The sequence below is a fragment of the Drosophila tropicalis genome, unplaced genomic scaffold (assembly GCF_018151085.1).
Source record: "Drosophila tropicalis isolate 14030-0801.00 unplaced genomic scaffold, ASM1815108v1 contig_1190, whole genome shotgun sequence".
Lineage (NCBI taxonomy): Eukaryota > Metazoa > Arthropoda > Insecta > Diptera > Drosophilidae > Drosophila > Drosophila tropicalis.
This window is the reverse complement of record NW_027172561.1, coordinates 1,981,091-2,006,647: the sequence shown is the minus strand read 5'-3', so window position 1 is coordinate 2,006,647 and position 25,557 is coordinate 1,981,091. Positions and strand designations below refer to the sequence as shown.

Sequence of the window (25,557 nt, the reverse complement as noted above, 5' to 3'; positions counted from 1 at the left end):
CATAAAAATAGGCATGAGAATTATTTCCTCAAAAGTATTCAGATTTCATTTAGGGAGTGAGGGAGAGAGAGAAAATTAAGAAAAACACGAAAAATGAAAACTATTTAATAATAAACGTATATACAAAAGGAAAGAAATCAAATTCCTAGGCAAAGACGTTGCATTCTTCTTAGACAATCTCTTGCTCTCACCCGTTTTAGCCAAAACAGCAGCAGCAGCAACAGCAGAAGTAGCAGGAATAACAACAAATTGTTTAGGTAGAGTTCACTTTATAACGACTTGAATATACCCTTTAGCAAGTCCTGAAAGGCAATGTCACTCGCCCTTCCCTAGCAGGTTTCGGTTCCTTTTGATCTTTGTGTATCAGAAACGACAGGATCAATCAGCTTAGTTTAGTTACTCAGTAGACAGGTGAAGGGTTTTAATGGCTCATATTAGAACAAAGCTATTGAGTAGTAAAGTTAACTATTTCAACTCATACGTGAGAATTCTATACTCTATTTGTATAGAGTTGATAATGACTGAATATGAATAGACACTATAAAAAATAGTCATGAATCAGAAGTTAGTTTTAGGATATTAAAAACAACAGAATATATCTTTCAGTTTGACACATTAATAGGTGTGTTTAACATTTGTACAGTGACTCTAACGTAAATATTAAAAGTCTTTCATTAAGTATTTCCGCTAAGGTCAGACTAATATATCAGGTTTTGTAAATAAGATAATATTGGAGATTTACTGTGATAATCCAAAAATTTTAAGTAAAATCACATCAATTTTTTTAAAATTATTTTTTACTATTTCCTGAATCTAAAAACTTTCCCGACCACTAACTTTTATTAAAGTTTTGATTTTACCTCTATCCGTAAGTGATTGATAGGCATAAATCCAGGTAATGGTCGTGACCAATCTCAAAGTTCAATTTTTGATCAGTAAATCTGATCTTTTTATCTCGGTTCGGTTTATGACTTGGGCTAGAAGTGTAGAGAACATTATTCTCTGGAGGTATCCCCATTATTCCCTGTTTTACTGAATTCAAGGTCCAACATTGGAAGATCCTGGACCGCATTAAGTCCGATATCAGCCGTCATAGAGTCCCATCACGGAGGATATCGACAGCTGAGTTAGACTGTAATTTTGAGTAGAAGACACTTCAATATCCGCCCTGGTAGTTAAATTCATTGAACCAAAAAGTTTTTTAATTTTTTTGGTCGATTCAAAGCTAAAATTTTTGGAAAATTCGACGGAAGTATACATAGATTTACAGATTCGAGGGAAGATTACCATTTGCTCCAGCACTGTAAGTCTATAGACTACTCGCCTGGGCAGTGCTGCAAAATCTACGTATTTTTACGTGATCTACGTATTTTCAGCCCCGATCTACGTATCTACGTAAAGAGCTCCCAAATCTACGTATTTATTTCGGCAAAATTGTCTTAAGTTTTTTATTGAGAGTCTTCGTCAAATAAAAAAGCGCTTCCCATTTAACAACGAACACATGCAAAAAATGAAGCAATTGTAGTTCTTAAATCCTGCGGTATTCTTAAACAAGAAATTAATACGCAACATACCATCGATTACACAAGCTGCACTTTCATATTCAGGTAACTACTTAAAAATTTATTCTTTTATATAACCTCTAATAAACATGCATTTTCATGACAGGACTGTGCACGCGAAATTTCAATGAGCTCGACAGGGAGTGGCGTATCTTACGGAGTACAGATCTGCCCTTTACTGGGGAAGATGCTAAGGCAGTAGAGATTTGGGCGTATATTGCAAATATTAAAAAAGGCGATGGTTCCCTTCTTTTTCCTTTTTTGTCAGAGTTTGCTCAAAATATTTTAACATTGCCGCATAGCAGCGCAAATGTTGAAAGAATTTTTACTGAGATAACTTTAATTAAAACGAATAAAAGGAATTGTTTAGGCACAGAAACCCTAAAAGGATTATTATTCACAAAAGACCGTTTAAAGCAAATATCATCTGAGCCATCGAAAGAGCACCTAAGCTATTTTAATAAAAGTATTCACTCCTAAATATTAAAAAAAATGTTAATTTTATTAATAAAAACTTATATGTAAACAAATATGGCATATATATGTATAATTAAAATACCCTTTATAATTGGCTTTGTTTGACTTTAAAAAAAAAATACGTAGATCTACGTATTTGACCAAATTTTGGCTACGTAAAAATACGTAGATTTTTAGTTCAAGCTACGTATAAAAAAAAATTTCATTTTGCAGCACTGCGCTTGGGTGTTACCTATAGTCTTCTCCTTCTTGTTTTGACCAATTGCCGATCAAAGTCCTACTTCCAAATTAATGGATAGCTCTTGTAGGATTTCATCCTTGCTTTTTTTTAAATCTCCTGTTTTCTTGAAGGAAATTATAAAAGTTAGTGGCAAAACTTATGCAAAGAAACAGACAATAAATCAATTTATATAGAATAAGTGTCTTTCCGACATAAGGCATTTTTAAGATAACACCACAAAGTTCAATTTTAGTCAACTAATTGGTCACGTGCTGTGTGACCTTTTTAGCCTTTTTTTTTAAATATAGCGAAACATCTTTAACCAAATATTTTGTAAAATCATTTGACACATCAATACTTATGATCTGATTAAAGGAATCAACATCAATTTTGTGTTTTAACTTGTGCTAGCATTTTTAACTGTCTATAAAATATATACGGCCGTGTTCTCTTCTTCCTCTTTTACTTACCGATTAATTCACTTGTTAGGTTTACCCATAAAGAGTAAGTATTTTAATATATCTTTTGATTTCTTCAATTTATTGCCGTTGCCTCCAACCTTAACAAATCAAGGATCTTAAAAGAGTGTAACTCACGTAGCCACTGACCACCATTATTATCAGGGCTACTAATGGGGCTCCCATTACCCGGACACACCCAGAATTCGGAATGAAGTTAACCTTGATTACCTCTATTATCCGTGATTTCATAATTATCTAAAATTATTAAAAAAGTGTTTTTCATCAAAGATACGGACACACTCGAAGTTTTGACCCCAATAATAAATATGACGGACCAATTCACAAGTAATGATCTACAACCATGGCTCAAGTCAAGATTTTGATCTTCCATTTTGCCAAATCTGTCCTCAGTTCTCTTTTCCAGCAGCTCCACAAACTTCATCTTAAATTTTGAGGAGTAAGTAAATACTTTCGCTGATTTTTTAGTTGAATAGAGGAAAGATGAAGCTAAAGAAATTTGTAGTCTTATACATATTTCCTTTCAAATTTCTCGACTTTGTTGCCATTTTCCAAATATAGTTTATATCGACGATCCAATTTATTGTTACTGTGAAGATGATTTTACGGAAAATAAGACATTTTTAGTAAATTTCGGATACAAAAGCTGTAATTGTTCCTTTTAAGTATCCAAACAAAAAGAAATTAGGCCAAATTGATTTTACTTGCGATCACATTTATTAAGTTTCGTATTTGAATCAAATTTTCTTCAATATATACCTATATATATTTTGTTTTTTATATATATATATATTTTGCTTGTTTATCTCAATTTCACATATTTGCACACAAGTCACAATTTCTTCAGTTTGTGTGTGTGTGTGTGGAGTGTGTGGGGGTTTTTGTTTCTCTCCACATTCGTTCTTATATTTTGATAATTATTATCATTTTCATCATTATAGTTTTTCTTTTACATACTTTTTTTGTTGTTGTTTTTTTAAGACTAACACAAAATCTCTTAAACGAATTAAATAAATAACAGAAATATGCGTATGATTCATATGTGTGTGTGTGTGTGTGTGTGTGTGTGTGTGTGTGTGTTTAAGTGTGTTCTCATTAAAATTGAAATTAAAATGTACGAGGGAGGGGCGATGGATGGGTGGTTAGGGGTGGGGGGTATACATACATATAATACGTTTCTTTTCAAGTGCAGAAACCAAAATTTTGCTTGCCATCATTAAAAATTAATTAAAAAATATCATTTTTTATTCATGTGTTTTGTGTGTGTGTGTATTTAGCAGGGCTGCAATTTGCATTGGCTTTTCACTTGGGTTTTTAGACAATTTTAAAAATTAAATCTAAATAATTTAAAACATATATTTATAGGATAGCAAAGAGTCCCCAAGCAATTAGTGCAATTTGACAGCCCTGCAGCATTTAGAGCGCCATTGAAACAAGAATCAAAAAAATAATTGGCAAAGACTTTTCGTTTTTCGTTCTCTTTTTTTGTTGTTCTCTTTTTACTTGTTAATAACCGATGATGCTGCTTTACATAAACAATTTGTATATACACATTAAATATATTTGGTTGTTTATATACATCATTAAGCACATCATAAGTTTAGCCCATTTCTTGGACTGACTAACTTTTGCTTTAATTACAACCAAACAAAGTGAAAATTTATAAATTCTTTATTACTCTTCCTTGTCATTGGGAAATTGCCTGAATGGCCTCTAAAAGCCAACATGAATATTGTAGAGTTGATTTTTCATAACCCGCAGGCTAGGATGAGGACTAAATGTCCTCTTAACAGAAGCCATATATTAAATAAGATGACAAGAATCGAACAAAATGAGAAATATCATTATCAAAGTAAGTATTCTTCAAATGACTTGAAAATTGATTTTCTAAGCTGAATCTATATATTTGACTTGATGGCCCAGTTTATGAATCTCTGTTTGGTATAATTTTGAAATTTATTTCTTTTATTTAAGGAATTCATTCATTTTCGCTGGATCAGTCTAGGAAATGAACTAACCCTTTTTAAACTCTGTGTTTAGACTAAACAATTTAACGGCTTAATTGGTTTCTCTTAGTGAGTTGACGCGTGGGCTTGGTTTCAAAAAAAAAAAAAAACAACTATATTCTTCTATCTTAATTTCCTTTCCTCTTTCCTTTAGCTTAATTTTCTCCTCTTCTTATTGTTTCATTTTGCAAACTGTTATACGTTTGTTTTTTGTAATATTTGTATGTATGTATATGTATATGAATGCATTTGTATAACTAACACATTGAAATGTTTTAGCTTGTTGGTGTGTGGGTGTAGACATAATTTATATATGAAAAATTTCGTTTATGTATATGAGTGTGTTGTTCGCGTGTGTGTGTGTGTGTGTGTGTGTGTGTATAGTTAAACTAATCTGTAACTAGGGGCTCATTTGATGAATATGTTTTCAATTTGTATGTAAAGGTTTATCTATATATATATACATACATATGTATATATGGATTTTGAATTTGTTTAAACATTTACTTTGCTCTAATAATTTGACCGAATGCATTATACATGAAAATTTTAGGAAAAAAAAAAAAAAAAAAAACTAGTTAATACACAAATTACAAATTATATAGTTTAAAACATTTATAGTTTTATGTATGTGTATAGAGTAGTAGTTGTTGTAGTAGTAGTAGTAATAATAATAATAATAATAGTAGTACACAAACGAAACAATTTTTTTTTTAACGAATTTTGTTTTTTTCTTCTTCATTTTCACTCGATTTTTGAAACATGGTTTCTTTTCAATATTTTGTTTTTTTCTTGTTTTCTCCTAATGCCTTAAATGCCTAACACAAAAATAGATAAATATATATATATATATATATATATATATAGGTGTGTATGTGTGTGAATTGTTTTCAAACTACTTTATATCTCTTTCGCCTATATATGTATATATAATGTTTCAATCCTGTCGTTTACTATATTATTATGCAACATACGAAATGAAAATGTTGAAAGAAGTTTTTTTTTTTTTTTTTTGAAATTTTCTCTTCTTGATATAGATTTGTTTGTTGTTGTTTCTCCCATGTTGGTTGATTGATTGATTTGATTTGTTTTTCTTTGTTTTCTTGTTTTTTTTTTTTTTTTGTTGTTAAAGTAAAACATATAATTTCATTTGATTTCATTTACTTAATTTACTAATTACTCTAATCAAAGCAGCATTCTCCTCCTTCAGGCGATGATTATCCGATTTGTAGGCATCAAGTTGCTATAATAATGGCATGGAAAAACAAAAAAGAAAATATATAAAAAATGCAAAATAAAATAAGATACAAACAAAAAAAGAAATAAGAAAAATGTTGATGGCAATTCATAGTTTAGTTAGTAGAAATTCGATTAAGAGATATTATATTTAACGTCTGATCTGAAGGTTGGACGTTTGTTAGTTGGAAAATAAGTAGTAATGGTTTTTCATTTTCATTTCATGCTTGAGTTAAGTAGTTTGCTTTAGTGGGCGGGTTGGGTTGTAGGGGGCAGGGGGCAAGGTCGATATACACTGCAGCAGCAGCAGCAGCAGCAGTAGCAATAACAATAATACTAATAATAACAACAACAACAACAATTGCAATTATAACAACAACAACATCAAACAATTAGTAAGAAAAAACAAAGGCCTAGAAAACAACAATTTTCACAATTTGTTGAAACCTAATCCTGATTGTTATCATGCAACTATAAATACAACAAATTAAACACAACAATCAATCACAGGAATCAATTGAGAGTGTCTCAGATCCATTGATGAACTCGTATCGAAAGCTGTCGGGGGAGAGGAGAGGAACTGCTGATGGAGATTTGATTTGGAGAATTGAAAAATGCTGAATTTTCAAGAATGATGATCATCGTCATCATCATCATCATCATCATCATAAAAATAACAACAACATTGACGTAAACAAAAGAAACAACAGTTTTAATTTAGAAACGACATTGGAAAGGATTTTGTTTGGTTTTATTTTATAGTATACCAGTTTTTTTCCTCAATGTTTGTTTGTTGGAACGCGCACAAGACGGATAAAGGACACAACAAAACATAATTGGTTTGCTTTTGGTAACAATAAACATGTACATACTCATATATGGGTATATATGGCTCACGTATATATATGTATATGTATTTAAATATATATTAACTAAACAACAAAGGGAACAATAATACGTTTTGTTGTTCAAAACAGATTTTTTTTAATAAGTAGACATTATTGTATTAAATTAAAGATGTGTCTGTGTGTGTAGGTGTTTTATATTTACAAACGTGAGTGTTTCAAAATCAACTAAAATAAAATTTCGAATCGGGAGTAAAGAGTAAAGTGACTGCGATGTCCTCGAGGTAAAAAGGAAATGCAAACGTTATATATTTTTCTATTCTCACATTCAAATGTCCATGAAAAAAGTTTAACTATCTTTTTGCACATTCAAAACAAATTCTCTATAAGGATTTAGTCTGTTTTTAAATAAACAAATTTTATTTATTTAAAGCTTTATAAGAAAGTTAATTTTAATTAATTCTGAACTAAATTTACGCTAATTGAGAAGGTTCAGATTCTTTCTATAGAGAGAAAAAGCCTCTCATAAAAATATTTTCTTTTTTGTTAAAAATCAAGAGTTCTCAAATTTGATAAATAATCGCAGGATGTAAGAGACAAATTTATCAAAAATTTCGAAATTGATCGGTTTTGTTTCTAAATTAATTTGTCTATTCATTTTTTTTTTTTTGGCAGGGTAAGTTAAGCTAAATTTTGAGAATTCTTATTGAGATTCTGGAAAATATGTATGTATGACATTTATTTTCTTGACATATTTTATTTCAATAGTTCGAATCAGCTCGAATAAAGTCTAGAATTGTTAGACCTTAACACTAAAACCAGTTGGGAATTGCAACTGGATGAAGCGAAGAAAAGCCAAGCTTGGCTTACAACCTCAAAGTTCATATTTTGTTTTCATTTCAATGTTTTAATTCTATAATTTATTTATTTTTTTTTTTTTTGAATTCACGAAAACATTTATCGCTTTGTTTTTTTAAGATAGCGTATTCAAAAACTTGGAATCCTTAAAAACCGATTTGAAAACAAGAAAACCAGACCAGTTATTTCAATTTCGTAATATGTATTTAAAAACTAATTACTAAATACAAAACTCGAACATAAAATTGTTTTCTAACACAGAAACCAAACCAAGTTATATCAATTTCGATTCGAGTTCTTGGTTTTTTTTTACTTTGCGTTTGCATTTCCTCAGTTCCCCCAACTTTTATAAAAGATTTAATTGATTCTTTCTGAAACACTCTTATATAAATAACATTTTAAAAGTTATAACTATTTAGGTTTATGTATTATATTAATATTATTTTTGGCTTTTGTGTAACAAGAAAAAGAAACAACAATCAGCTGATAAGTCGAGCAGGTTATATATATGCATTATCTACATATATATGTATATTTTTTTTTGGTTTAATATGGCTCTTGGTCAGTGTCAATTGATGGACATTTACCGTAAAGCTTCCTGGTGCAAGATCATGGCTGCCAAGATGATCAAGAGCGAGACCGAGAGAGAGAGAGATAGTGGGAGACAAACAGAGAGTGGCACACCCACACGCACAAGCTCACATGCGTGTGAAAAGATAGACAGAAAGCGTGAGCGAGAGGGACAGAGAGAGACAGAGAGCGGTAAAGCTTTCCTGCTTTTTGCACCTTTCCCTTTCTATCCCTCTGACTCTGATGTTGGCTCTGTTACGGCTGCTACTGCTGCTTCTGTTGCCCCATTTGGTGGTGATGGTCGTGGGTGGTGCTGATGGTGGTGGTGGCGGTGCTTGTAGTACACAGTGGTGATTATGGTGGGGTATAGAACACACTTTTGAGCATTTCTTCTTCTCAATACGTTGAGCTTTTGGCTTTTCTCACATTTCTCACTCGATTAATTTACAATCAATATATGTATAAGCGATTTATATAGTATTTATATGTATGTATTGTGTGTAAATGATGTTTTTTCCAATAAATATAATTTATAATTTATGTGGTTCTTTAATCTATATAGTATAACATTTTAAATTCGCATTAACTCTTTCCAAAAGTTGAACAATTTGTTTCTCGTTGTGCAAAATATTGTAATATTAATTACTAAAGAGAAAAAGAGACACAGTGCCACAGAGATAGAGATAGAGATAGAGACAGTGACAGTGATAGAGACAGAGACAGAGAGTGGTGCAATTAAAGTATTTAACTACCTAATTACCAGTCCAAATTGTATTTAAATTTATTATTAAATTTTCAACTCCTTGTGTTGTTGTTGCTTCTTTCTCTCTTTAGTTTCTGTTTATGTTTTTTCTTTTCTTTTCGATTATATAGATTCATATGTTTGTATATAGTAATTGTCATATATCCATTCAATAACTACATCAAGTTAAATAATTTATATAATAATTTAATAATTTGTTGGTTGTTCTTATTCTTTGGTGCATTTTGGTGTTTGCTGTGCGTTTTAGGTGTTTGATTTGGATTTAGATTGATTTGATTTGATTTGATTTGATTTGATTCGGTGCTAAAACAAATTAAATGCTTTGTTTTTCTTTTATGTATTTTCTTTGGATAAGCTGCTCTTATTTATTTGGTTTTGGCTAGTTGACTCTGTGCCGATGTGGTCAACTTTGAGACGACTCGTGTCAGGGCCCGATTCTCGGCACGCAGACGATCGTTCTCAGTCTTTAGCTTCTGCAAGAGCTATAAAAAATGGGTGGACAAATAAAACAGAAACAAAAATATAGGAAGAAAAAGAAAAACCGGATGGCGAAGAAAAGAAGAAGATATACGCATGATATTGATACATTTTGATATATGTGGCGGCATGTTTATATATATACATGTGTATATATATATATAGATTTTATCGATATCGATTGATGAGGCGCATCGTGGGAAGACGGAGATTGAGAGAGAAAAGAGAGAGAGAAAAGAAAATCAAATTTCAGTGAGCGATTTCAAATGAAAGGGAGCAAAAAAAAAAAAGGGTAAAAAGGAAAAAAAAAATATGGGTGGGGAGAAGGACCTCTCATTGGAGATCCTTTTGTTGGTGGTAACGGTAACGATAACGGTAACGCAACGCAACGCAACGTAGAACGTAAAAACGATTAACGTGAAACACATATGGAATAAAGTTGGGAGTGAAGACCAAGAAAATCATAAGAGATGAGAATTGATGATAAACACACAGAGAATCATGAGAGAGAATGAGATTGATTTGAATGGGTTTGAAAAATCATGAGTAACTGACGAATGATGATGGATCGATGACTGAATAATGGTTGATTGATTAATGTCTTGTGTTTGTTGTTGTTTGTTCTTGTTGTTGTGATGATTGTGATGATGATTATAATGGTAATGGATGGAAAGTGAAGTTTAGTGAAAATGATGTTCAATTGAGATGAGAAAATAAGGAGAAACACACACAGAATAATGAAATGACAAGGTTGAGACATTATGATGGGCGGGCTGGGGGTGGGCAGAGTCGATATAAGGGGAAACAATAGAAAAAATCAAAGCAAAACTTCTGTACAGCGATTTAGGAACATTTTTTTCGCAAGGATATATGTAGGACTATGAGGAGGAGCATAAGTAATATATAATAGCAGCAAGGAGCATTTATCATCCAGCAAGATAATTAAATCAATTAGAAATCGAAAATTAGTGCCATTAGAATACACACACACACAGACAACTCTCTAGATACATAACTCTAGATGTTCTATATGTATATGGGGGTATTACAAAAATAGCAAAAACTGGCAAAAAAAAAAAAATTTAAATAATAATATAGAAAATCAAAAGAAATCATTTAAATTTAAGCAAGTGAAATTGATCAACAAATATGAATAATAAGAGATATATATATAAATATATATATTCCTTTTTATAGATATAGAAAACTGATCGCTTGCTTCAGAACTCAGTGCACAGAGAAATCGTAGAGGGGGGTTGGTTTTAGGGGGTTTTCTGTATATTGTCCACTTTGGGTTATAAGAACAGAAGGAAGGTCGATTCAATTAAAAAAAAAAAAAAAAAAAACAAAGAAACTTAAGTAATAAATTAGTTAATCAAGAGCAAACAAAACAAAGCGAAACAAAATTTTTATATTTTCTCAAATCATGCCACAAAGCGCAGAAAAGTTAAGTTATTTGTTGACTTTTCTGGCCAAAAACAATAAAATAAAGATAAAAATTAAACACAAAAAACAAAAAGAGTGTTTTTTTAAATGGTAAAAATGAATAACTGAATTAATTTATCAACTCCTGTTCTTAAAACACAAACAGCAGCAACATTAACATTATGTAATTTTTATGTTGTTTTTTTTTTTTTTTTTTTTTTTGTTGGGAGTGATTGCTAAAGGAGGACTCGTTTGTAATTACCTTGAGCTCTTCTTCCAATTCGGAAAGCTTGCGTTCCATAGCTCTTCTTTCGCGTTTCTCAATCTCAGAGAGTGAATTTTTCGTAGTCTGCGAATGTGAAATAATGAAACAAATTGTTGTTTGTTTTTTTTTTTTTTGTTTTGGTTTTGGTTTTGATTGGAATTTAGCCATTTTGTTTGTTTGTTTGCTTGTCAGTTGTGTTTTTTTTTGTTGTTCTGGACAGTGTGTTTATTTTGTTTGTTGGTAAACAGAGAGACGGGAGCGCAGCGCGAGAAAAATAAATTAAAACAGAAAAAAAAAACAAAAGGAGAGCTTGCGACTTGCCAAAATGATCATGAAGAAGAAAATGTTGTAAAAGAGTGAATGTGACAGATACAGAGAGTGAGAGAGAGAGAGAGTAGCCAAAAATGGTTGTGGAGCAAGAGTAAGAGAGCGTGTTGTTGTTGTTGTTTTGTGGGTGGATTGGTGTTTGTTTGGTAAGTGAGTGAGTGAGTGAGGGAGCAAAGAGAACAACTCCTTCCCGGCTTGAAGGAAGTGAGAGCGCAGAGCAGAGCAGAGCCCGGCAAAATAACGGTATTATTATCCCTTTGTGTGTTGTTTGTTTTTGTATTTTTGTTTTATTGGTTGTAATTATTGTTGAGAGTATTTTCTTCTCTTTTTTTAGAGAGAGATAGAGAGGGAGAGGCTGCTGCTAATGATACATACATACGTATATGTATGTGTATTTTATATATGAAGTAGGCGTGGCATGTTAGGCATTAAATATAGGTACATGTTCAACTGGTACTTACAGCATTGGCAAATCGTTCGAGTGTTGCCCGCGTCTGAACAACTTCATCATCCTTTTGCTTGAGCATTTGCTTTAGCTTATCGTTCTCCAATCTGCAATTAAAAATAAAATTATTAAAGATGTGAAACAGTTTTGTGATTTGTAGATGATACTAGAGATAATGAATACGGGCCCGATAAGAGCCTCAAAAACAAAAAGGATATCAGAGAGCGAGTCCAATGTGGCTGCCTCTCTCACAACTTTTCGACATGAAATTACATCCTTCTCCTATCCTATGTGTGTGCTCTACACGGCTCAATCGCTTAAGTTTTTATGTGATCGTGACCCTTGGGCTGTGCTCTGCCGCTCGGACCTCTTTTAGCTTCAGCTATGTTATTTCGGAAACACTGGGGATCAGTTATGCACTTCCGAGTCAAGAAAATCCATTCGAGGTTTTGAAGCAACACAGGCCCGTCTATTATCTCTAGTAGATACTCACTTGGCCGCTTCCCAAAGCGCTTTGTAGTCGATACCATCTCCATTTTCTGTTTTATCGTTACTGCTACTTGAGGATTTTGTATCGCTGGCCGCACTCGTTGTTGCGGTACTCGCTGTGCTACCCAAGCGAGAGCGAGATGTACGTTCACTGCCACTCTGGAAAAAGTAAAGAAATCGAAATTTATTCAAATGCCCACTTATATAGCCATACACTTTTAACAAGAACAACAGCAAGAATAAGACGAGGAGATAACCTCACATCCAGACCCACAAAATTATTGACGGAAATCTTACTTCATAGCCCTCACTCTTCTCTGACGAGGCACTGATGGAACGCTGCGCTGCACTGCGAGACCGTGTACGATTACGGGATTTACGTTCCTGCTCACGCAGCGAATTGCTACGTGTGGCCGCAATGGCTGCCACAGTGGCGCCAGCTCCAACTGCAGTTGCTCCGCCGGTTGTTGAACTGCTGCTATATGGTGATGTTGGGACATTTAAACTACTATTCGATGTGGATAGGGATTTGGTCTTCAAGAGACGCGAAGAGCCTCCCTTAAACGAATTGGACGAACTCAAACTGGGTGATTTGAAACTAAGCGAAGCTGTTGTCACACCATTGTCGTAGCTGCTCGAATAGGGACTGACATAACGATGATGAAGATGATGATCACTGCTGCTGCTGCTGTAGGGAGACGACGATGTTGTGCCATAGCCACTGGACCCATAACGTGGACTGTCATAGCTGGATGCTGTTGAGGAGGAGCAATTAGAAGTGCCGCCGCCATTCGTTGAGGACGATGCCGATGACGAGGCAGTCGAGTTAGCAGAGGAAGAGGAGAGCAGAGCAGACGTTGATTTAGTTGGCACATAATTATTGCTGAGCTTGCTGCTGCTCACAACAATTTGATGATGATGATGGTAGGAGGCGGAGCTCGGCGATTGTAGCTGATGCAAATGCATATAGTAGCGATTACTGTGATGCGTTTTAGTTGCAGATGTTGGCATAGCATTGCTTGTAGCTGGGGTTGATGAGGAGGCTGCAGCAGATGAAAAGACGTTTAATGACGATTGCCCACCATTGCTTGCGCTTGGCTGCAGATGATGATGATGTTGATGATGTGGATGATGCTGATGATTGCTCTGATTCTGATGTTGATACTTGATGGTGCCATGAGCCGCCAAGGACTCATATCGATTGCAAACATTACCATTTGCATAATAGCCGCCAGCGCCACCGCTTGATGAAGTATTACGTCCGCTACTGCCATATCCACTGGCACCACTACCACCGCCATATAAACTTTCCCTAGAGCTATATATACTGGCATAAGGACTCTGATAGCTGCTGCTGCTCGCTGAGGTGCTGGGAAAATAGCCAGTGCTCAGGGGTCGTGTGCTGTTGCCATTATAGCTGCTCCCATTATAGTTATATACACCCGAAGTGGAGGAGACGCCAGAACCACTGGCACCGGCTGAGCCTACCCTAGAGCTGGAAGAAAGTGAACGTCGACGACTGGAGAGAGGCGCCTGAGTGCGCGATCTTGAGCGAAAAGACATGACGATCAACGAGAGCTAATAAAACGTAGCTAAAACCACACAAAATAAGACAGAAACAAAGAAAGACAGAGAGAAAGAGAGGGAGAGAGATTAAGAAAATATTAATCATTAATGCTTTTCCTTCTTTCAACCCTCCCAACGGCAACAAACCACAAGCATATATCAATCGTCAATGCCAAATTGCAATTACGTTTAAAGACCAAAAATTTATTTAGAGCATTTCCAATGTCTTTTGCGCCTCGGGGAAATCATAATTTAAATGAAATTGCCAATTAGGGAATAGGGTATAAGATATTCGCCATTCTGCCTTCCTGCCTTCCCCTTCAAATGCGCAAATATAAAAGCTGATTACAAATATATATAATCAAAGAAACGAAAGCAAAATGTTTTCAAAATTCATGTTCATTGAAATTGGCATAAACAAAACAGTGTGAGAGAGAGAGAAAGAGAATGCGAGGAGGGAAGAGGCAGTGAGGGTATCCACAATCAACGAAGCCAAAGAACAAAAATATATCCAGGAAAATAATTGAAGAAAAACCTAAACGAAACGAAACGTTTGAATGTGGAAAACGCAATATTGACATGTGGTTTACCCCATTTCCCCCACCGCCCCCTTCAACAATCCCTTCTCCCGATCATGCAGCCATTGCTGCGCATTCTGCTGTTGCTGCTGCTGCTGCTTCTTTTCCATTGAAAATTGAAAATGACGTCAAGACATAAATTTTGACATTTTCGTTTAATTTCTTTTTTTTCGGTTCCTTAAGTTTAGTTGTTTTTATTTTGCCATGCTGGGGGAAAACTTTTTCTCCCTCTCCTCCCTCCATCACATCTCTCTTGCCTCTTCTCTCACCACCGCCCATTGCTTTGGCTATTGAAAAAACATACACTACAAAGTGATCTATGGGTTCTAAGCTTGTCTGATCTATTTATTTATTTCTCTTTTGCTCTTCTCCTCACTCTGTCAATGAGTGTGTGTGCGTGTGTGTTAACATTTTAAGTTGTTCCTGCTGTTGTTGCTGCTGCTTCTTCTACACTGCCCACGCGTTTCAAATAACAAACATGAAAAGGGGCAAATTGCAAATTAAATGCTAGTGATCTCTCTATACCCTAACATGATCTATCTAATTGAGTAAACGTGGCCTTAGTAATTGATATAGACTGTGAAAAACTATTTTTCTAACATTTTTATTAATCTAAAACGAATGATTTTCTAGTTAACTCAATTTACTAACTAAAAATAAACAGAATTACAAGAAATACTAGACTCAATCTTACAAAGAAGATCATTTGCTAACTCTAGAAGGTAGACAGAAACTTTTAACGCTTCACTTAATTGTAATTCTCAACTAGTTTTGGCCTTGAAGCTATGCAATGACCTTGTTGGCTCTTGGAATACCTACATAGAAGGCAACCATAATAATCTTCTTGGAAAAATCAATCTGAAGACAATTTATACGAACATTTTATACAAAAACTTCTCGTTTGCGGAATGACGAAGAACATTTTCACAAACTTCAAAGTTCACTAAAGAAATTTAATTTCTCATATATTTGCTCATGATGAAATGTTTGAAAAAATCTCTTTTTTATTTTCTTTTCTTGGCATTAAGATTTAGGTGATGGTGTATTAAAGTGATTGTAGAATATGGGATAAGACCCTCTTTAACCAACAAAATCTAAAGAAACGTTGACTCTAATGTTTCATATGATGACATGACAAAAACTAAATTCCTCTTTATTTTGTTTGCGATATACCGGCAAAAAGAAAATTCAAGTTGGTTTTTGGGTTTTCAACAAAATTTCCAATGAATATATAATTTATGATTTGATGGTTGCCTGGCCTGCTTGCCTGCCTGACTGCTAATATTATAATTGTCTATCTATAGCTAGGGAGAGGGAGAGAGATACGAGATCAAGAGGGTGGAAATGCTTATGAATGAAAAGCGGCGTCGGCGGCATGGCACATCTGTGTGTGTCTGTGTGTTTATCTGCCATTGTTTGGCCTTTGTTGCAGCAATATATTCACGATAATTCAGTCAACATAAAACTTATTTTGTTGGAAATTCACTTGGCAATGATAAATCGCTTAAATAAGAAAAAGGCCATAGGTTTATTACCAGACTTTGTGAAAAGGATTAGGAAATATTAATGAAAATAAATGAGGAGGGAGACCTAGTTTCTAATCCCAAGGTGAAATTGCCATTAGAAGAATTTAAGTTCGATCGATCTCAGTTCAGTTTGTGGCTGAAGCAACACACAAATTGAAAAATTAAAAACTTATTAAAATTGTTGACCATTAAAAGAGATAGAGAGAGAGGGAGAGGAATCGAAACTTTAAATTGACAAAACTTGAATTGACCAAAAACAAAAATCAACTCCAGCAAACAAAAAAAACTAACTAAATATGGTAAAACCGCGCGATGTTTTTGTTTATTGAAAACTGAGAAACTTGTGACTTGTGTATAAAATCAACTTTGACTCGTCTGCGCTATAATAAACTGATCTTTAATGACGAATTGCAATGTTTGTTGTTGTTGTTTTTTTTTTTTTTTTTTTTTAATTTAGGTATTGTAATATATTTTTTCTTTTTTGACACGTTTGACAGCTTTTTGTGGTTTGATCTTGTAACTGGATTTACGTTTTGTGATTGATTTCAATTATTTGAGTTTATAATTGTTATTATTCTTTTGATTTGTTTTGAGATTTGATATAGGGGGGATGATCCGTTGTGCTGGCCGCTCGAAACTCAACTGTGTTGCTCATAAAAGTTTTGAAATGTTTTATTTGAAAACCGCCCCGACGAAGCAAAGCAGAAGAAACCTAGCGCACGATCAGAAATAAAACGCAAGAGAGCATTCAAATACACAAAGAGAAGAAAAACAAAATAAACAACAATAAAGAGAAACGGTATAAATAAAAAAAGGAAAGAGAGAGAGTATGCAACACAGAAAGAAAGGAAAACCTGGAGGGAAATGTGTTAAAGCCTTGAGTAACAACCAAAGGAGGAGCAAACAACAAAAAGGAAACACATAAATATCAACATATATAAAATATCTAGTACTAGATATAATTCCGCTCTGTCTGCTTCATCAGAGGGAAATTCACGGGGAACGTATGTTTCTTTCACCTGGTTGTCGTGGGTCTGTAGTCTAAATTTAGTAAATCGCACACGTATTTGGCCCAATGTCCGAGAACGTAAAAGTGTTAACTATGCTGGGGTCAGGTGGTTAGTGCATAATGCTTTTGCTTCATCCTATAAACTGGGCCAAAAGGCGAAACACAGTCATTGACACAACATATGCACAAAACCGACAGAGATAGAGGCAGAGAGAAAGAGAGACATAAATAAGGAATGGTTAGGAGGAAAAAACGATGGATGGATGGATGGATGGATACTTGGGACGAAATGAAGGCGGCAAACCATTGAATGCAACATAAAAGTATTTTATTTTTAAATACTTCTAAATTTAAAACATTTCTTAGGACTGCCGCTGCAGTCTTCCCCCTCTCTCTCTCTCTTATCTCTCTCTCTGTCTCTATCTCTCCACCCCTCTAAGTTTGTTGTTTGGGTAAGTTTTTTGCTTCCCAATTTTCCTTCTATAAGTGGGCCAGAAGTTTTTCCTTGCAGTCAGTCATACAATTTACACACCACTTTCTTCAGTGCAAACGATGGCTCTATAAAAATAGCCAATGACCAAAGTCTTCACATAAGCAAAAGTAGAAGAAAGTCCACTGAGAATGAGGAAACAAATGCCTTTGCCTAAATTACAAAATGCAAAATGTATAAATTTAGCTACCAGCAGCACGTTATAAATTTTGTTCTGTTTCTCTTTCGGCACACAAAGTTCAATGTACGTCGTTTGAATGATTTGAAATTTGTTGCATCCTTCTGTTTCTGCTTCTTCTTGAGCATCTTTTTTTCTTGTAATTGCCCAATTTGTTATAGAATTCAAATGGCTAGAAAATGAAAAGACAATTGTGAAAGTGTTTTGCCCCCTCCCCTCTTCCATTTCAACCCAATTATTGTAGAAAGCAAAACACTTGACATCGTCAATCAAAACTAGAAAGAGGCTATGTCCTGGTTAGTTGACACTTGGAGAATAGACAAAAGTGCGCATAAACTAAATATGAAAAATACACAAAAAAAAAAAAACACTTTAAAGTCTAGACTTTTAAATACCCTTTCTATAGCTTAATATTTTGTATGTCTTTGTTGTTGTTTTGTGGCATATGCCTTTACATTTCTAATATGACCAATTTATCAATAGTGTATTAATAACAACTGTCAAATGAGAAAAGATTGATTACATTTTGGTGATCTCTACTAACGAACTGAAGGCGTAAACTAAATTAAAAATTTGCTGCCCCCATTAGATATTTTATATATGAGAATCATCAAGAATCTTTATTTGTGTATAGTTTTTTGAGACATCAACAAACAAGCAATTGACTTAATAACTTAATTTGTTTCCACTTTTATAGATCGTTAAAACAATTTTCCCTAGAACATTCATATAGATATAATCGTAGTATATTTGAAATTTGAAAACAACTACAAAACAGAAAAGTTTATTCTCTATCTTCATAATTCTTTAAATATTTGTTGAGTTGAAAACAATGATAAGTGATTGATATTAGATCGTTTTAGGCAATTTCTTAAAGCCTTTTGGTCCATCTTTGTGGTAAGGCATAATAAATTTTTGTCTTTAATTGCTTTCAATTGTCCGCTGAGAATGTCACCAACAACAATAATAATCTTAGACAGTGAGACGCGAGAGAGAGAGTGACAAAGTGTTTAAGAAAAATATGTAATTTTTAATATCGACTGACAGCCGAGACGAGATTCTGTTGAATGGACAGACAGCAGCGAGACACTTGCGTTTAAATAAATTGTTAACAGGTTTGTTAAAATGCACAAAAACTTGTAAATTGGATGCGCACTAATAGTTCTGACCTCGGCCATGAAAGGATTTGCATTGGAGCACACTTACACACACACTCACACACAATAAATGCGCGCAATGCCACGTGTGCACTTTCTAAATGGCAATCATAATTTTTGGTTTTCGGTTTTCTTCTTCTTGTACATACCCTTGCCAAGAAACGAGAGCATATCTATTTTGATCAAAAGTGTGTAATACGCACAAAAGAAAGTTTGTTTGATCAGCATGACGAGTTCATATAGCCATATCAATTTACGATTGAGATTAGGTTTCCAAATTTCAAATGTTCGAAAAGTAATTTTGTTGAGAAAGACTTGACTCTGATTTTACTTTTAATCTATAATTCGGATAACTATGTCATAGACATACGATTAAATGACTTCCAGCTTGACCTTGTAGGCCATTCTTTTGTCAAAATTCGAAGTTTTTTCACTTTGACCCCTTGAGGTAAGTGCAAGTGTATACAAACATCGGCACTATCGAAGTTAGCCTGTCTCTTTGGTTTTTATTTGGCCACAAATGGGTCAGTCGCTAATTGGAACAGACAGCAGCAGCAGCAGACGGCCGGCAGCTACTTTGAAGGACGCCCAAAACGTTAGAGGAATCTAAATTTGTGACAAGGTGTGACGGAACATGCATATACCCATATACATTCATTCCTATATATAAATATGCATGAACTATAGAAGAAAAGGTAATAGACAAGAGACGGAGAACACAAGGAAAGAATAAACAAATTACAGCTGAACAGTCAATAAATTCCTTTTTCTTAATTATTTCTGGGTGTGAAATTCTTCTATTATTATTGTTGTTGTTCTTGTTGGAGTTATATAATCTTTTTATTGTGTACTTACCTCTTTATCTTTGTCCTCGTTATCATTGTTAGACGATTCAGTTTGACGCTCAGGATCAATTTCCTAAAATAAAAGAAAAGGAATAAATGTTAGACAGAATTTTCAAAAGATTCTTCTAGTCGATAATTGTTATGAGTCTCCTATATACATACATACATATGTATGTATATATATATTCTCGTACAATCATTATGTCGTGTGAGTTGAAAAATGTGTACATTTCAATTGTATTAATTGGTATTCCTATTTCTATACTTCTCTATTAACTAAATTTAAGTATACTTGTCGTATACGTAATGCAAATAACTCATACGACATGAGATCTTGCTCTGAAACACTCAAGTGGAGTAATAATCGAAGGAGACATTTTCCATTGTTTTGCTTGGAATTCGCATTTCTTGAAATGTTTATATACAAACCAATTTGAAATACCTTTGGTTTCGCCAAATTTGATTTCATTCCGTTTTACACTTTATTTATTCTCACTCATTTCACTGAATGTGACGTGTGTGCAAGTGCCATGAGATGCAAAACGTACACATTGTGTGCGTATAAATATTTTCAAAATAAAGTTCATATATGTATATATATTCATATATGGTTATTCTTGTAAGAAAAGCCTCACCGATCTCTTTTAGAAAACTTTTATAGGCACCTAACAGAGTTTTATTCTCAAAAAATCAAGTTATTGATCAAGGGAATCTTTATAACATGCACCCATATGGAAAAATTGTATATTAAAGTCGCCAAGATGTATGTAACAGGCAGAAAGACCTTTCCGACCCCATAAATATATATTCTTGATCAGCATCAACAACATTAAGAGCTAGAGCCACCAAATTTAAAATGTAGACTCGTGTAGTATCGAGATTATTTGAAATTTTTGCCACGCCCCCTTAATAAAAACGATTTTCTTAAGGACTGTATTAGCTAGAGAACCGCATTTGGTATGCGTACTCCATTAGTATGCGCGCAGATTTTGTTTGTTTAAACATTTTGCAACGCCCATTTGGCCCTCGAAATTTAAAATATTTGTTTCACTTTCTGCATGGTATACCGAAGCCGACGAGACGAGACTTAAAAAAGAAATCATGGCCACGAGTTCGATTCAAACGGCAAATCAAGTTTCTTCTTTCAAGTATGTACATATGTACATACATCTTGTGAAATGCTTTAGTATCGTTTGATCTATCAACCTAGCACATGCTTAACTAAATTTTGAATTAGAATTGTTAAAATTCGATTACTTGGGTTTTATTTTTGGGCTTTTTTGCGTTTACCTACATGGCTTTTCAAAGCAAGTTTAGAAAGACGATTTAAATTTTAAACTATACTATAAAAAGTTGAACAGGATTAATTTTGAGGTCCTAGGTAACCTAGATCGCCATCTACAAAATGTTCCCTTTGGGAAAATAGTGCATAATAAATATAAACTCAGTTGCTAACTAATTTAAACGATGAAATTAGGAAGAAAAGCTCTTCCTTTTCTTAGCTTAGAATTTTGAATTTTCACATGCGAACTTACTTTCACTCTATCGATAAAATATCAAGTTACTTAAGATCATTATCCGGGGTACTTTTTTTTGTCTCTTTGGTTACCCAAAGGAAATATTTCTTTCTAATAAGCCGATATTTCAGTTATAGAAAGAACCATGAAATGATTGCTTCGTTTTGTGAAATTGATTGCTTTTGCCTGCTTATTGTCAATGTTTTAGCTTAGCCCTTAATCATACCTTATACCAATTGCAAATGGTTGGTATCATCTTGCGTAGGCGAGATGCTTTGAATTGGGGCTCAAGTGCTTTTGAGGCTCTCTGTAGCTAATTGTATTACGAATCTTTAAAGAAACTTACATCCATATCAATGTGCACAACACCAGTTGATCTACGCTTTGGTTTACGACGTCTTTGGATGACAGTCTGTGTACGATTATCGTTTTCCTTGTCGTTGTCTAAAGGAATTAAATATTATATTAATAGAAATTTAGTTAATTACATTGTTAATCGTACCCTTATCATCGTTGCTGGGCGTAGTCGTTGTGGCATGATTAGCAGTTGCTGTCGCTGCCGTTGCTGGTGTTGTCGTTGTTCCTGTTCCCGTACCCGTACCCGTTGATGTTGTCTCATATTTACGAGCTGGTGGTGCAACATAGGAGCTATTATTTGTGCTCTCGCTGGGCGCCGATACAGGACGACCCACCGAATTTATTGATTGATTTGAAGCATTAACTGCAAATTGAAATAATTTGAGTATTTAACACATTTCATTACCAAATTCATTTTAGAACTTACGGGCATTCGGACCACTGCTAATGCGACGCTGGACACCAGTTGTGGTTGATAAGTTGGCCGCTGCCATCACAGCTGGAGCGCTGGGTATGATAGTTGTGTTATTTGGCGGATATGTGCCACCACCACCGCTGGTTATATCCTCCAGTTTGAACTGCAGCACATTAACAAAATTTAACAAATTGTTAATATCAATAATCAATTTAAAAATTCATTATATCAAAATTGTGTGTAAATAGAAATAAAATATATATGTTTTTGTTGTTTTTGTTTTTATGTATACTTTCTTTATCTTTTGTTGTTGTTGTTGTTTTTGTTTAGTTGTGTGTGCAAAATGTATAGACGAGTAGAGTTTTGAATGTTATCTTTGAAGGCAATTCTTTTTACGGCGGGGTTTTTGTGTATGGTGGAGCAGTTGTTGTATTTGTGTGTGAGTTTTTTTTTTTTTTTTTTTTTTTGTGGTTTAGTGTCAACGGTTGATTTGGCTTTTGCTTTTTTTTGTCTTTGTTTTAGAAATAGTCTGCAGCAGTTAGTTTTCAAATGCACATTTAGTAACCATTAACCATAATGTTCCTGATGTTCAAGCTGAAAAAAGGGTTCTCTTCTTCTTAAAAAACCCGCACCAAAAACCATCTGAAATTTCCCAACATGCATTGTTAGTTGAATTTTAATCCCCTCAAAAGAGAAGCTATCTGTATTATCTCAATATTTGGCTACCTAATGCAAGGACGTAGCCGGATATGTCAGCTGTCCTTCCGTATTTGAATCCTGCCTACGCTCTTGAACTAATGATTATCAATTTTATTCATAATAAAATATTTCAAATCTTTCTGTGTATCTAAATCATTTTTGGGTTATTTTTGATTGAGAATCAATTTAAAAAATAATTAGGAAATTCTCTTAAATTGGTTGCAAAGAGACTGTAGATATAATTTTAAAAAAAGAATTTTGTTTCCAGAAAAAATATATATTCATAATTTTTATCGAATGACTTTAGCTCTTTATATCGAAAAATATAGACAATTGTAGATCTTCCTTTGAAAATTGACCTCGAGCCGGCTTAAACGCCACATTTGATTAGAATTTCAAAAAGATCGTAATCTAAACAGATATTATAAAATATTTTTAATAATTTCCAAATATTTCCCCATTTGTCAAAACATTTGCAAAGTTCAATCAGACCTAAAGAGGTTTAAAGATTAAAAAATTAACTAAAAGCCAAAAAACAGCCAAAATTAATAAGCAATTATTAGTGACCAATATCCAGAATAATGGAATTTTGCAAATATATTATTATATACACAAAGAGACCATGATTAATTATATATAGGCGACATGTATGTATATACATAGATATGATATTTAGAATATATAGTTCGTTGATAATACATACAAAGAAAATAAAAAATTTGATAATCAAACAGTTATGTCTATATGCAGATGCGTAGAAACAGGTAGAAACAGAAAAATAATAATAATGAACGGAATAAAACCAATAAATTATGATTAGGCGTAAGAAAACTTAAAGAGAATTTCTAAAACTTAAAATCTATAAATAAAATATAAATCACAGCGGGATAGACAGGAAAGACCGACCGAAAACTGACTAGTTTCAAGTTAATCTTAATGGTTTCTTTTTAACTTCCTGATCTTATTAAACGAAGTATATACACTTACATATGTATATGTATGTGTGTGTCTCTTTAAAAAGTTTTCATTACCCCAAAAACCACATTACAATACGAAAAGCTTAACAAAAATAGTTCCAAAGCTTTTAATTGGAAGATGAAACAAATATATTTTAACAAAGTCCTGAAAAATATTATCATTGCTTATAAAATTCTATATCGCAGACGATGTAGCGGGACATATATAAGAGGAAGAAGCGAAAAAGCCAGGAATCCTAATCTTAGAAACCGGTTCAGAATGTTTGGAAGAAGAATAATTTATTAGAAAAAAAACGTAGAGACTAGAGATGCAGGAGCAATAATAATGGTAATCCTAATACCCAATAATATTAAACCAAAGCCAAAGTAATTGTTTTTCACTTTTCTCTTAAACAGACAGACCTTGTACCGATGTGAATACTAAAACTAAAATCAATCAATTATTATTACAACAAACATGCTAATAAAATACCTAAGAAAAGAAATAATTTAACAAAATTTAAAAATCAAATTGTAAAATTTACATGGCACACACTTTTTAGTTGGTACGGGTTTTCTTAGTCAATATCAAAATAAAGTTCAGTTAAAGATCGATATACACATGTTTAAATATATATCAGTTGGGTAGTGGGGAATAGTGGATTGGTTTCTTGGATTTGTGTGTGTGGCATACCTTTGAGCCAGCATCGAATTTGATGCGCCAAGAGGGACGACGCTCTGCTGCCGATGTAGAGGATGTTGGAGCTGTGGTTGCTGTTGCTGCTGCCGGAGCTGTGGGGCTTGTTCCTGCTGGTGGTGCTGCAGCTGCTGCACCAACTCCACCGCCACCGCCAGCGGGACTTCCATTGCCATCCAATGTGCGACGAGCATATAAACTGAGCAATGAATCGCGTGCATTGAAATCGGGATGTCCCGAGACTGGCGAAGCGGTATCAAAGGATTTGGCATCTGTTGCCGACGCCGCTGTCTCTTGACTGCTGGTTAATGTGCGCTTGTCCCGCAAGCGCACTGGACTCTCAAGTGAACTTGGCGTAACGGTGGGTGATCCTACTTTTATATCGGCTACTGCTACTGATGCACTACTACTAATCAATGGCAGATCTGTGGGTCTGTTAGGATATGTTGCAGTGTTATCGTCCGCCACTATTATTCCTGGTTCCTGATCAGTCTTATGTTTATGTGGCTCCTCGGCCGTCGTCGTTGCCTCATCATAGATTTGCTCGGCGGGCGTGTCACGTTTCGAGACTATCGTATAGCTAGCACTAACCACGGATAAATCATCGGTATCGGCATCTGGGCCATCGCCCTCGTGATGAGAACGTCGTGTTCCTGGTGCGGATAATGTGAAGCTAGCTGTGGTATCGTTTATATTCTCAATTGGCTTTATTATTGATTGGATTGGATTGCCAGCGACAAGGGCTTCGATCTCAGTGTCATCTGTGGCCGTTGTTGTTGTAGGAATTATGGCTGGAGGCGGCGTTGTTGGTGGCGGTGGAGGCTGTGCCTCTACTTGGCTATTGCTGCTGCTGGTTATCGTTGTGCCTGATGTGGAGCTTGTTTCATTCTGTTAATAATATTAGTTTTGGAACAAATAAAAAACAGTTGGCCTACGGTGTTTGGTATTCTTTTTTTTTCAAATCAAATTTAAATTCAAGGGAATAGGGTTTGGTAAAGGGAAGGTTCATAATACGATATAATATATAGAGAGTAAGTTACGATATATACGATATACGATACGTAAAATACGCATGCAAATGGAACATGCATAAAAACTATATATATATATATAATATGTAAAA

At 34.1% G+C, this 25,557-nt stretch overlaps 1 protein-coding gene across 26 annotated transcripts in view; it reads right to left on the bottom strand.

Moving 5' to 3' along the window:
- Window positions 1-3,436: 3,436 nt before the first annotated feature.
- The window catches only part of Mbs (Myosin binding subunit), a 43,588-nt gene continuing 21,467 nt past the window's right edge, over window positions 3,437-25,557 (bottom strand). For 7 of the 26 annotated variants that reach the window (XM_068293614.1, XM_068293619.1, XM_068293647.1 and 4 more), the window contains 10 exons: window positions 24,432-25,322; window positions 22,095-22,245; window positions 21,813-22,031; window positions 21,657-21,754; window positions 19,804-19,866; window positions 12,449-12,603; window positions 11,972-12,062; window positions 11,181-11,267; window positions 9,006-9,498; window positions 3,437-5,987 (listed from right to left, as the gene is read on the bottom strand). In XM_068293614.1, coding sequence (XP_068149715.1) covers window positions 9,382-9,498; window positions 11,181-11,267; window positions 11,972-12,062; window positions 12,449-12,603; window positions 19,804-19,866; window positions 21,657-21,754; window positions 21,813-22,031; window positions 22,095-22,245; window positions 24,432-25,322 — 1,872 coding nt within the window. In that variant the 3' untranslated portion in view covers window positions 3,437-5,987; window positions 9,006-9,381. Of the gene's footprint in view, window positions 5,988-9,005; window positions 9,499-11,180; window positions 11,268-11,971; window positions 12,063-12,448; window positions 12,604-12,741; window positions 13,488-13,658; window positions 14,037-16,644; window positions 16,753-19,803; window positions 19,867-21,656; window positions 21,755-21,812; window positions 22,032-22,094; window positions 22,246-24,431; window positions 25,323-25,557 lie in introns of those variants that run through there. The other 19 variants (XM_068293705.1, XM_068293824.1, XM_068293713.1 and 16 more) reach the window with 9 other exon arrangements.